This window comes from Convolutriloba macropyga, chromosome 14 (genome assembly GCF_964194025.1).
Source record: "Convolutriloba macropyga chromosome 14, txConMacr16.3, whole genome shotgun sequence".
NCBI classification, from domain to species: Eukaryota; Metazoa; Xenacoelomorpha; order Acoela; family Convolutidae; genus Convolutriloba; species Convolutriloba macropyga.
Genome location: NC_134481.1, coordinates 12,027,113 through 12,040,126, shown reverse-complemented (window position 1 = coordinate 12,040,126; position 13,014 = coordinate 12,027,113). Strand labels below are relative to the sequence as shown.

The 13,014-nt window shown below is 35.9% G+C and overlaps 1 protein-coding gene across 1 annotated transcript; it reads left to right on the top strand.

Moving 5' to 3' along the window:
• Positions 1-606: 606 nt before the first annotated feature.
• LOC142353135 (endothelin-converting enzyme-like 1) lies at positions 607-12,787 on the top strand. The gene is made up of 6 exons (XM_075405344.1): positions 607-949; positions 1,343-1,562; positions 1,837-2,167; positions 2,602-2,733; positions 9,030-9,205; positions 12,479-12,787. The coding sequence occupies exons 1-6, from the start codon at positions 609-611 to the stop codon at positions 12,656-12,658; spliced, it is 1,380 nt and encodes a 459-aa protein (XP_075261459.1). The 5' UTR covers positions 607-608; the 3' UTR covers positions 12,659-12,787.
• The last annotated feature ends 227 nt before the right edge of the window (positions 12,788-13,014 follow it).

Genomic DNA, 13,014 nt, shown 5'->3' with positions numbered 1-13,014 from the left:
TATTTTTTGGCGTTTTTCGGCTATCCTTGACGTATTTTTGAGTAAAAAATCAGAATTACTACCAGTCTGGCAAGTAAAAAATCAGAATTGGTGCCATTCTGGCAGGTAAAAATCAGAATTGGTGTCAGTCTGGCAAGTAAAAAATCAGAATTACTACCAGTCTGGCAAGTAAAAAATCAGAATTGGTGCCAGTCTGGCAAGTAAAAAATCAGAATTGGCGCAAGTCTGGCCATTGTAAAATCAGGATGAACGTAAGTCTGGCAAGTAAAAAAAAATGACTTGAATCAGTCTATGATTCAGTAATGATGAAGAATTGCATTTATACTGGCCCAGAACTGAAACGCACTTGAAGTTAGGTACGGGTAGACAAGCGACTAAAGCAACTGTATATAATTATATATGCATTTCACCCTTGAACTGTGATATCCGTCATTTCTGATTTATTTAATCTGATTCATGGGATCGTTTATAGTTTGTTTGATGTCATACATGATTATTACAAGGAAATACGTTGTGCTTTGAATGACCTCATATGTAATCTTTGCATCACTGCTAAGAAATTGTGACCCAGATAGACCTGAAGATTGTTTGTTTTTTGACAGAAAACGATGAAGACCAACATTATCGAAACAATCCAGACACTACTCGACATCCGCAACGTCACCGGTTTAGAAACCGCAACGTCTGAACAGATAGAATTCTTGATGGAATTCAAGAATCTCATTCCAAATTGGTTTAAGGAAGCTTACGAGAAAGATTCGTGGAACCTGAAAGTCTGGCTAGAAAATGGTGGGGACTATTTCGATCAATTAGCCAACTCGAGTCAAATTATGAACCCAAATAATTTCATGCAACTTCAGTTTTTGAGCACGCTGTACGTTGTAGTACAGGAGACGGTCGATCAAACAGAAAATGGATGCCAATTGGATGACGTAATCAACATTCCCAGGTCGAGCCATCAGCAAATTTTAGCAAAAATATTATTTATTAAATGCGCTAAAATTGCACAGAATGTGCCAATTCTTTCGAAAGTTAAAGTTCACCGCACTTAAATTCAGCAAAAGTCCACTTGTTTCAGCATTTTTCAGCGCTTTTTCAGCTCAATTCTTGAAAAGATTTTCTTGATTTACATTTTTAGCTTCCAAATATAGCTACACTATCGTAGTTTACAAATTCAATATCAATTGAGGGTATCTCTCCCATATATTCAACGCTTTTCAGAGCTCATGTACGCAAGAATTTGCAAAATGCTTTTGTTGAAAACAATAAAATTCAGATTTTGGAGCAATTTTTCGAATTGTTCTGAACAAAAGTTCCTCGACCAGGGTTAACTTAAATTTAGGGGAACACAATCTTGGTGTGGATCTCACGAAAGAGAGCGCGAAAAACTTTGTCTGAGAAAGTTGTACAACTATTACGAATTTGCGCTGATCTCAGCCAACGCGTACATGAAATACTACACGGGTGAACAATCATTTCATGATATCGAGCGATTGACTGAAAATATTCGAGAGAGCATTCTTAAGAGAATCGAGAGATCAATTCAAAATGCGACGACAAAGGTAGAGTCAACTGAAATTAAATTTCTGAAATCTTGATGCTCTTTAAAAGTCTAGATATCTTATCAAACTTTATTTATTTTTATTATAGAGGCCGCTTATATTTGTAAATTTTGACAGTTTTGTTAGGATTTTGATTTAAAAAATGTCTTACTTATTCAACGTCTTTTTGAAAACTTAGAAGTTTGCGAATACATATATTGAACTTTTCTCAAGAACTTCATTGACATTTTGGCAATATATTGAAAATATTTTCATGTTGATTTAATTTTTTCAGGCAGGTTTGACAGAATACGTGAACAGAATAATGGTACGACCACGAGTAGAACAAATTGAATGCTCATTTTCGGACAACCTTATCGAGAACTTCGAGTTAGAAACCGACGAATTCACACTTTTCCCAGTTAATTTACTTCGGATGTGGGAATTCTACCAAAACAAGGTCCTCAACGAGCCGAATCCGAATATCTTTAGCTGGGCTCTACTCACAAACGCGTTTTATTATCCTGATAGCCAGAAAATTCGTTTTTTAACATTCTTAATTCACTCTCTTTACTCGGACCAGCATCATACGCCATCAATGTACGGAGGAATTGGATCGGTTTTAGGGAACTGTTTCGTCTCCCCCTTCCCCTGGAAAAACCCCCTGTGAACAGAATTCCCAATTGAAGAAAAATTTCCATAAACAGAATTATTTGCGAAGAATTTTTCTCCTTTAACAAGTCATGAGAATTTCTGAATTGACAAAAGTTGACATAGGCTATTAAAAAGTGGGACGTGAAGAGAAATTAGAGAACTTCAAATAAGTTGTTTTTATGGTATAAACTTTGAATGTTGATCTTGCATAATTTGTATAAAATCATGGAAGATCTTGCAAAATTTGGCAAGATTAACATCTAGTCCCGGCCACGGTTTGAAATACTGTCAATCTATACACGTATAGTGTTAACATATCGTTGGTAATAGATTTCAGATGAGGGGGGATTTATGATATGAGATGATGGGGGAAGGGATGGGAGTTAAGAAACAATTCTCGATCTAGCCCACGAGTTTGGTCACTCGCTGGACCCTACAGTTGTTCCCTATTATTACCTGGGTGCCTTGATGGATTCAGAAACGAAGGCCACCATCAGCAATTTTTCCCAATGTCTAACTGATATATACGACCGAGAAGGCATAGGATTTCTTTCCTTATCTCCCAAAAGAACGCCAATATCTACTAGGATATATTCAGATCCTGGTAACGGTATTGTAATCAGTTGCATCAAAAGTATGAAGAATTGTTGGTATATGATAGTTCGCAGGCGGAAAAAAGCGTTTTTAACTAAGTTAGAAAAAAATTATTCAATAACTAAAGAATAACTAAAAGATTTCCAAAGTAAAGCTTAGAGATGAACAGAAGAAATTTGATTAGTAGATCAAGGTGGTGATTGTGATTTGTGAGATCAAAAAAGCTTAAAAACCTGTCCGCATAAATACCTATTATCAATGAGATAAATCATGATAGGAATCTAATAAAATAACCGTGATTTATAGTGAAGTCTGAGTCCTAAGTCTGACCATAAACGTTTTACTCTCACAGAATTTCCAGAAATAATATGCATTTGCCGTTTTAGAAAAATTGGTTTATACGTCAGGAGGTATCACCATCATTCAAAATTTCGCGAGAGGATTTTACTTCAAAAATCTCACTCTAATGATAGCTATCTAGATTCATAAGTTTAAATCGAGTATAGATTCTAAGCACCATTTCTTAAAGATTATTTTTAAATCAATTTTGTGATCTGAATCAATTTTCCTTGTCTGTTTAAATTCTTAAGTTAAACATTCTGAGTTTTTACCAAGTTTAGAATTTAGTTTGAATCGAATATCTAAAGCCCGCACTCAGACATGAGCAGATTGCGTAGAGTATGTTCAAATCAAGCTTCTTCTGATTATTTCCATCTTTGATTCGGTTAAAGATTTCCCGCATATATCTATTGCCATTTTGTCACTCGAAACGAAAAAAGCGAAATTGGCCCAACTTCTGTCTTGTGCCGAATGAAATGAAAAATTGTCTCAATGTATTTGCATCTTTTGCGAATAATCGGCTGTTACCAAATCTTGAGTTTCGAGAAGTGCTGCTGCCGTGCCCTAATAGTCTGCGTCTGATGAGGAAAAAGCAAACCTCCGGTGCTTTTTGACACCCCAGTTGAGTTGTGTGCCAGGTCGTTGGCGTCGAAGTAATTGCCAGTTTTTGAGCTCATGTCGCTAATGTTCCCAGAACAGTCTGCGCAATTTCCCTTAAAAAAATTGTAACTAGCGTTTTTATTGTGAGTAAATTTCATTTTTTTGAAACTGCAGATATCGTAATGGTTGCTTTCCAGATTGCCAGTGTTGATTTGTGAGTGAGTTGACGTGTCTGGACAAAAAACTAACTCTGAACTTGATATCTTTTCTTGTTGTTTTGTCAGAAAAAGAATTGATTCCACTTGGTTTCTGTGAATTTTCTGATGCTTTGTCTCCACTCTGTGCTGACAGAAACTTTAAACTCACTACGGCTGGAGTTCTTGAGGGATTGAAATGATTCGTTTCAGAACGCTCACGTATTGTTTTCATGTTACATTCTTAGACAAAAGTGAATTTGCTCTCTTCTCGTCTGAGTCTGAACACCAGAAATTATTGAAGTCTACCTCTGTCTTCCATGTTAAATGCTGCTTCGGACACCTTGGCATTGGGTATCACTTTCATACATCTGGATAATACTATGTAATTGTCAACTCAGACCAGTATAAAAGTGTGACCCACTTTCTCTGGTTTTGTGAACAATTAATAATACTCCATGCTTCTTGTGACGCCCTGTCTCAGTAAAAAAGCTAACACTTTGTAACAATTGCCAGCACCTTGCTTTAAATCTTAATTTTATTCCATTAGTCGACATAACAGCTTTCCTCTATATGATCCAATTTCACACATTCCTCTAGGTATCCCAAACTTACTTTTTTGAGTCTCCAAACAGCGGAATCCTTCAAATGTTTGAACTTTTTTGGCAACAAGAGTGTTCTGTACTTACAGAGTTGACCACTGGTCTCATTTTCAGCTCTTTGACCCAACTGCTTGTTATTGCTTCTCTGTGTCTGGTGGACCCCACGTCATTTTGTCTTGTCCCCGATTTTTCCACTGTCCCGTTCCACTGTACGAATTATTATTTTGCTTTGCTTTATAGACTGTCTTGAGTTCCAAATAGTCATCCTCATTCACAGCAAGATGGGTTCACATTTTTGCGATTTTTTTTAATCATTCCCTGCTCGTTTCCTTCGGCTGGGTCATGCACTTTCAATTTGCTCTTTTGCATGTTCATTAAAACCAGCAGTTTATGTGGTTGAAAAATGTTATATGTCAGTGCCTTCTGGGGACCCTTGAACTCTGTGTTTCCCTCTGGCAATATATCCTTCATCTAGTAGTGCTTCATAAACATCGAAAGCTTCGAGACCCATTATTGTTGCTTGAGTGATTGCGCTTTGCGTGCCAAGCCACCCACCCACCCTTTATTGCATTGGCTGTGCCCTGTTGGTCTGTTTCTAGATTGTGTAGATTTTCAAAATCTGAAAGCCAGATTCACAATTGTTCTGAACCCTCATCCCGTTGGCCAGTCGTTTCTGTGTATTCAGGTTTTTAAGTTGACTTCTGATTACTTTATGATCACAAATCAAATTTCCTTCCATTGCCCTGGGTTCATGTTTGCTGAAATTTTTGTTGCAAGGAAAATTGCTGATACCTATATCAACGTGCGAATTCCTGGATCAATGGGAAAAAAAATTTGACACCTCCTTCAAAGTCCTTTTGCACCTATGATCTAACCTGCTCTGTTGCTGACTCTCTTGACTGGTCTCTTTCTGTAGAATACCTGCGTCTAAATATTACGTCTGGGACTATTCTGTGAGAATCTTATTTGTATTGTCGTATCTCAACCTCATAAAAGAACCCACATTGATAACACGTTTTTTGGCTCACCAGTGCTTCATTTGTTGCCTCAAGCAAAACCACAAGAAAAATATGCGGAGCTCCGAAGAAAAAGCGCAGAATGGCTACTTTGACAAATACTGTACCCTGAAAGGTCCCATCACATCTGTTGAAACCTAATTCAATTTATCCACTCTTAAGTTCTCTACCATTCTTAGTCTTAGTACTGAAGTTTTGTGATTTTAGCCAATGCTTAAACATTGCAAAAATTTCCACGATGTCCACTTTTTTCTACCACATCAGCTTGATTTATGCAATCTGTGCCACCAGTCCGTACCAATTTTTTGTATGTGTTACCTAATCAAACCCAATCGTCTGTGTCACTTGCACTTACGCCCGTTACATTTCTACGCAGTTGGAAGCAGCTTATACTGCAGAACGCTGTAGAGAAACCAAACCCAACTCTTCTCTTCCGTTTTTTTTACCCTAATTTCCTTCTTTTTATTCTTGCAGCTGTTTGTTTTTCTCTAAAGTGAAGCTTTGTTCCCATTACCTGCCTCTTGAGTCTAATAAAATGTCGGAAGAATAGTCAGTACACCGCAGACTCTTGATTTCGTTTTGGCTTCGACCTGTTCGAGGAGATCTCGACCCTCACACAGCCCTTGCCCTCCACTCTCAAAGACTCTCAATTAGGATTTCTGACCTGTGATTGAATGGGCACAAAGTCAAGAAGTGCTTCAAATTTGTCACTATGTGGACAACTAGTGACTGTCAAACAGCACGCCTGCTGCCTTAGTAATAACACACTGGGCAAAAGTTGAACAGTTCTCGTCTTCTCCATTTTATTGTCACCTTCATGTCCTGTTTAGGTGGCGCTTCTCAACAAACCTGCTTCTTTGCACTGTCTGTTTCCTACTGCAGTATTTGGCAAAATGTGAAGGTATCCATAAAACAGAGCACTTTTTCACGTTTTTCTTGGGTGCCCTGTTTACATCACGTTTCACTGCTAGTGCTATCGAACCGGTTTCTAACCTGTGTCTCTGAGCTTTGCTCTTTTGGAAGTTAGGCAACCCTTTTCGTCAATTCTGTGATTTTTCTTGACTGGAAGAAGTTTTCATATCTCTTGGCGGACCGATGAAGACCGAGGCATTGAAGAGGGTAACAGAGAAAACTCTATTTCTCTTTGAAGCTGGTGAGCATTTCCTAACCTCTGATGGAGAAGCTGTCCAGATCTTAAGATTCCTCATGCTGCAGTCTGGCCGGCTTATTATGATTTTGTCTTGTTTTTCAATCTTGCTCTCAAATTGGAAAGTCCTCTGGTTTTCCTGTTTAGGACAGTATCATTACTCTCTGTTGGTCTGTTGGGTTTTGAGCGAGCAATATTTTTTGAAAATCTAATACCTGAGCAAAAAATGATTATAACTGTCAGAAAACAAAGCGTGTTGAGCAATTTGTGACTTTGAAAGCGTCGGGGCCCATACCGGTTGCTATATAAATTTTCGCAGATAGAATTAAATATATTTAAAATAAGTTAGAAAAAAGAGCTATTCAAGAATCAAAGAACAAAAAAAAGACTTTCACGTCAGACCCTAGAGATTAACAGGAGAAATCTGATCAGTAGATCAAGATGGTTGTTTTGATATGTGAGATGAAAACAGCTCAAAAACTGTCGGTACAAACACCCAATATCAATGAGGAAAAATCAAGACAGAAATTTAATCATAAAAACATGATTTCTAGTGGGAATCCTAAGTCTGAACAAATATGTTTTGCTATTACAAATTTTCGAGGAATCAATTGTCAGGGATACGGTGAATTGTATCCATTCGCACTTTTATAAGATTTCGCTTACATTTCTGGAGGTATGATGATCTTTCAATGCTTTGTGAGGAAATTTTACATCAAAGAATCTCACGCTATTAAGAGCTATCTAGATTCATGGCCGGATTCATTTTTCTTGATTGGAAGAAGTTTTCATATCTCTTGGCGGACCGATGAAGACCGAGGCATTGAAGAGGGTAACAGGGAAAACTCCATTTCTCTTTGAAGCTGGTGACCTTTTCCTAACCTCCGATGGAGAAGCTGTCCAGATCTTAAGATTCCTCATGCTGCAGTTTGGCCGGGCTATTAAGGTTTTAGTCTTGCTTTTCAATCTTGCTTTCAAATTGGAAAGTCCTCTGGTTTTCCTGTTTTGGACAGTATCATTACTCTCTGTTGGTCTGTTGGGTTTTGAGCGAGCAATATTTTTGAAAATCTAATACCTAAGCAAAAAAGGATTATAACTGTCAGAAAACAAAGCGTGTTGAGCAATTTGTGACCTTGAAAGCGTCTGGGCCCATACCCGTTGCTATATAAACTTTAGCAGATGGAATTAAAGATATTTAAAATAAGTTAGAAAAAAGAGCTATTCAAGAATCAAAGAATAATAAAAAGACTTTCACTTCAGACCTTAGAGATTAACAGGAGAAATCTGATCAGTAGATCAGGATGGTTATTTTGATATGTGAGATGAAAACAGCATAAAAACTGTCGGTACAAACACCCAATATCAATGAGGAAAAATCAAGACAGGAATCTAATCATATAACCATGATTTCTAGTGGGAATCCTAAGTCTGACCAAATATGTTTTGCTATTACAAATTTTCGAGGAATCAATTGTCAGGGATACGGTCAATTGTATCCATTAGCACTTTTATAAGAGTTCGCTTACACTTCTGGAGGTATGATGATCTTTCAATGCTTTGTTAGGAAATTTTACATCAAAGAATCTCACTCTATTAATAGCTATCTAGATTCATCAGTTTGAACCGATTATAGATTCTAAGCACCATTTGTTGAAGAAGATTCTAGAAATAAATTCCAGGAATCATTTTTTAATCAATTTGGTGACCTAAATCAATTTTTCCTTAACAAGCTAATAAGTCAAACTTGCTGATACTACTAACAAAGTTTAGGGCTTGAGTTCTAATGGAAATTCTAACCAAAAATTCCGAAAATGAGTCTGGCAACCCCCCATGCGCTACCCAAATACGTCTGATCAGAGCTGGCTTGGGTCACGCATCTCAGGGTCACTACTGAATGCTGGGTTAGGTCGCAAACCTTTCTGATGAGTTAATGCAACTTAAGCATGGGTGGTGTTATCTTATTACACAAATTAAATTAAAATTTTCCTCATGTTGTCCGAGGTTACGTTGTAGTGGTCAGAATCTACAAAAATCAAATTCAACAGACAATGAAGTCGCATTAGTTATCGTGTGAATCTAATCCATCTGGAGCTTCACTCCCCCACTCCTCCCCTCTCCCCAGGTCAGTGGTCATATAAATATAAAGTATAGCCCCGTTACCGTAAATATGCCATAATGGGAGATATAATTTTTTAATTTATACCACCCATCACAAAACACGTGTCATTACATAGTAAATCATTATGCAAAAACGGCTAGTGCAATCAATCTGGAGTTGTAAAGACCAAGCAAGAATAATCAAGAATTATTCCCGGGAGGAAAGGAAACATATCGTTCCAAAGGCATAAGTGGCTCAATTTCCTTGTCCGACAACTACGCGGATACTTTTGGGATGCAAGTGCTGGTTGACACGTTCAAACGGGAAGAAGATTTCAACACTATGACTGACGAACTCGAAAATTCGGCCATCTTGCATCATTTCTCTCCCGATCAGTTAATGTTTTTAAGCTATGGCCAGGTAAATGAAAGTAGATCACTTACCCTATTACATAATTGTGAATTTTTAAAGCTCTCCCGAAAGTTCAAAAAAGTTTCCGCTGAAAAAAATTCAATTGTTACATGTCGACAACATGCATTGAAAACGCACACAAATTGAAACAAAAGAGGTACACAAAATAGAATGGTACACAAAACAGAATGGTTTTATGCAGTTAGTTGATATATTTTCAATTCCATGTTCACTAATTAGTGTGAAAACGATACAAGAGGCTGCAAGTTTTGTTCTTAGAAAAGTGTCCCGACCTTGAATTTGGTTTGCAATTCATAATGATGCAAATTATTTTTTTTCTTCAGAAAATCAAATTAATTCAACGCATTTTTGAAGAGTATTTGAGCCTTATTTCTCCACAAAACATGCGGTAAAAGCACCAATTTAACCCAATTTTTCTATAAGAATCTTTAATCGATTGTTTTCAAAATAATTTTGCAGATATCGAATGTTTCCCCCCAAAAATCAGAGCCAATTTTGAGAGGATAAAAATTGGCGTAGACATAAATGACACTCAAATAACCCGAATATTTTCAATAAACCACTAGACAATGTTGAAAGTGTAAAAATTGTTGACACATAGGAAACTAATTGAAAAGGGGAGCATTAAAAATGACCAAAATAATGATAATCGAAAAGTGAAAAATTAAAAAGAATCTTTTCCACAATAAATCGGCTTCGTTAAAAGTTTTTTTTTGCAAATAGGGAAGCAAAAGTTCTTCATGCATCACAATTATATGTTTCAAACAAAAATATTGCCTTTTTGTATTTTTAAAAACATTTTAATCTAAATGGCGGATGAATTTAATCGTCACATTTTTCCAATATTAACTTTTGATTTCAGAAAACTTATCCTCGTTGCAACAAAAAGTCTTTTAGGAACCAGAAAGTTGCGTTTGCATCTGCTTTTCTGTGAAGAACATATTCTGTTCAGACAGAGAAAACTTGTTTGCTTAAAATTATCTGTTGGCAATTTTTTCCAATTTGCTCTATATTTTTGGCAGAAATTTCTATTCGGCTTGAAAGAAGGATTTATCAAAACAAACAATAATATAATGTTTCAAAATATAAGCAAATGATGAAAGCTCTTCCTCAGTTGCAAAATATTCACGTTGTAGAAAAAAGCTAAAAATTTTCCAAAACCTTATTCAGAGTCTCTTAAGCAGCTCTGTTTCATGCTCACGTGAATAATACTCTAAATTTAATGGACATGCTTTGATTTGATTAATTTGCTCTCAATCAAGTTAGACCAAAAAGATGAGAAGTCTTATGAGAAGTCGTTATAAGTCAAAGAATGGGAATAAATATTAAAATTAATTAAATGGTCAAGAATTCTAGTTAAAGTCGAGCAAAACTCTCTTCATAGATCGAGCCACAAGCTTTTTACAACCATAGTTTAAAAAAATATATATCAACGGAACTGAAGTTAAGTCCCTCGAACTACCCAATCCTATTCCACAGTTCGATAGTTTACTTAATGTGCTACCATGGTGACAAGAGAATTAAATATAGCTTTTGAAAGCTATTATATATGATAAACAACTAGCAGAGTAAGCTTAAGTTCGAGGACAGTTTCAATGATGGAGTCCACGTCGAAGACAAGTTTTGGGCTGAGAAGTCAAAGTTGAGATCCTCCTTTATTGGCTGGCTATTTTCAAAGACAGAGTTCTATGTCGAGTGAATTTCTTTCTCTAAGCAATACTTGCGCAGCTTGGCTTTATCTAACTTAAAAACGGTCGCAGCCGGTCTTTTAATTCGAGCTCCAAACTAGGACTGGTACGAATCTTGCTCTACAAGGGATGACCACCATAGAAGAAACTTACCAATCATAAAACGCCATATATGGATCTTAAGAAACCTTACTAAACAATCAATTATCAGAAAAAAATTTGAGCTTGGCTCATAAACAATCCAAAAAAGCCGCTTATTGTTCCGAAACTGCATTTCTGTGCATGAAAAGTCAAGATTCAGAAGTCTTTTATGGTACCAACCATAAAACGCCTTAAAATAATGTTTATGAACCGTTTTATGGTCGCAAGTTGTCCATACACAATGCTATTAATAAACTTCTCTGTTTTTTTCAGGTTTTTGCACAAATCAGAATAAACAGACTGTTTTGGAGTCTTGCAATGTCAAAAATGTAAAGTTCGTTTTGTGATATCTAACTTACCAAAAAAAAACTACATGAAAAAAAATATGGACTGTTGTATGTCAACTGATTTTCAATAAAAATACTTTTTTTAAAATTATCCAATTTTTGTTTGCATTTATGGCCATTGAGGTCAAAATAAAATTTTAGGAATCACGAAATGTCAGAATCTATAATTGAAAATTTCAAAATTGGCAACAAAGAGATTGCCTATTGACCGTTCTTTATCACATTTAAAGTAACCTTTTTACCTCACTTTTTGCAACAAGAACTCTCGCTTCAAGAACAATCGCTTCTCAAAAAATTCCTATCCGTAAAAATTATCATATATAGAGACTTATTTGAACCTTTAATGAGCAAAAACTTTTGATTCCGAATTAGATTTGTATTAATTCACGATTCTAAACCTTGTAGCATCAGTTTTCTTTCAATTAAAAGTTTAAAAATCTAAAAAAAAGAGACTTAGTTACCATAGCAATATCATAAAACGGAATTTTTAGTGGACTTTTATGGACCAAATAAATTTCGTTTTATGATAACTAAGTTTGGTCAACCTAGGTAATTAATGAATAGATCTGTGGGAGTAACTCAAAATGATAAGCTTTAGTTTCAGCAAACGTCGTCGATGGGATTCGGAACAATTTCGATGCCAATTTTGCATCTTCTGGTATCTAAGCTGAAAAATGTTTTAATGTGGTGTTTACAGTAGAGTTGACCGGTATAGATCTGCGAAGGATTAAAATTAGCAATATGTATTTTGCTAATTTATGGGATTAAAAATGGGATTACAAATTAGCAATATGTAATCCCATTTTTTTAAAAAAAAAGGTGATGCCAAACTTCCAACTGTAACACATGAACCATAAGTTCATCAATTTTATATTTGTACTTTTGCTGAACATAGCAATGAGTTGGTAAAATAAAAAGTTTTGAGTTATAACCAGACATATTTTTTTTGAAAATTTTGTCAGATTGGAGTTTTCGGTTTTCTCACTAAAACTTGAAGCCATTCTAATCATTTTTATAAGATTAAATTTTTCCAGTGATACGCATTATAATAATTGTAATACGCATTATAATAAGTTTCTTTTCAGACCGAATGCGAGGCAAGTGTGAATTCTCGCAAATCATTGAACAATGGCCAGAAATCTCACGCTCCCGGATGGGCCAGAGTCAATGTGGTACTCTCGGTAGTCCCAGAATTCGCCAAAGCATTCAATTGTGCATCAGATTCCTACATGTCATCCGGACATCACTGCAAAGTCTGGCCATAACTTTGGCCTTGAAAGTTTGATAATTCCTTTTATGTTGATGAAGTTAAGACTCTAAAATTACATCAAATTTACATGATTTTACAAATTGCATTTTTTGCAACTGATTGTTAATTCTAATTTGATCAACTGTTGTTGTCTGCATTTGTGAATAATTTGTACTGTTTATTTTGTACTCAAAACTTACTACCGTCTTATAATCTCTGATTAATTTGAGGTCGGGAGAAATAATCACGGAGCTCTAGAACCCAGTAAAGCTGTACACGCCAAAAAATTTTGGAAAACACTTTGGACAAATTGACGACAGATTGGCCTAGAGTATTACAGTCTTTAATTGGCTTTATTTAAAACAGAAAAGA

Excerpts from the sequence above, each read along its gene's own strand:
- LOC142353135 (XM_075405344.1), top strand. The coding sequence starts at position 609 with ATGAAGACCAACATTATCGAAACAATCCAGACACTACTCGACATCCGC. Across the intron at positions 2,168-2,601 it reads AGGAATTGGATCGGTTTTAG|CCCACGAGTTTGGTCACTCG; the intron begins GGAACTGTTTCG and ends TTCTCGATCTAG. Across the intron at positions 9,206-12,478 it reads TGTTTTTAAGCTATGGCCAG|ACCGAATGCGAGGCAAGTGT; the intron begins GTAAATGAAAGT and ends GTTTCTTTTCAG.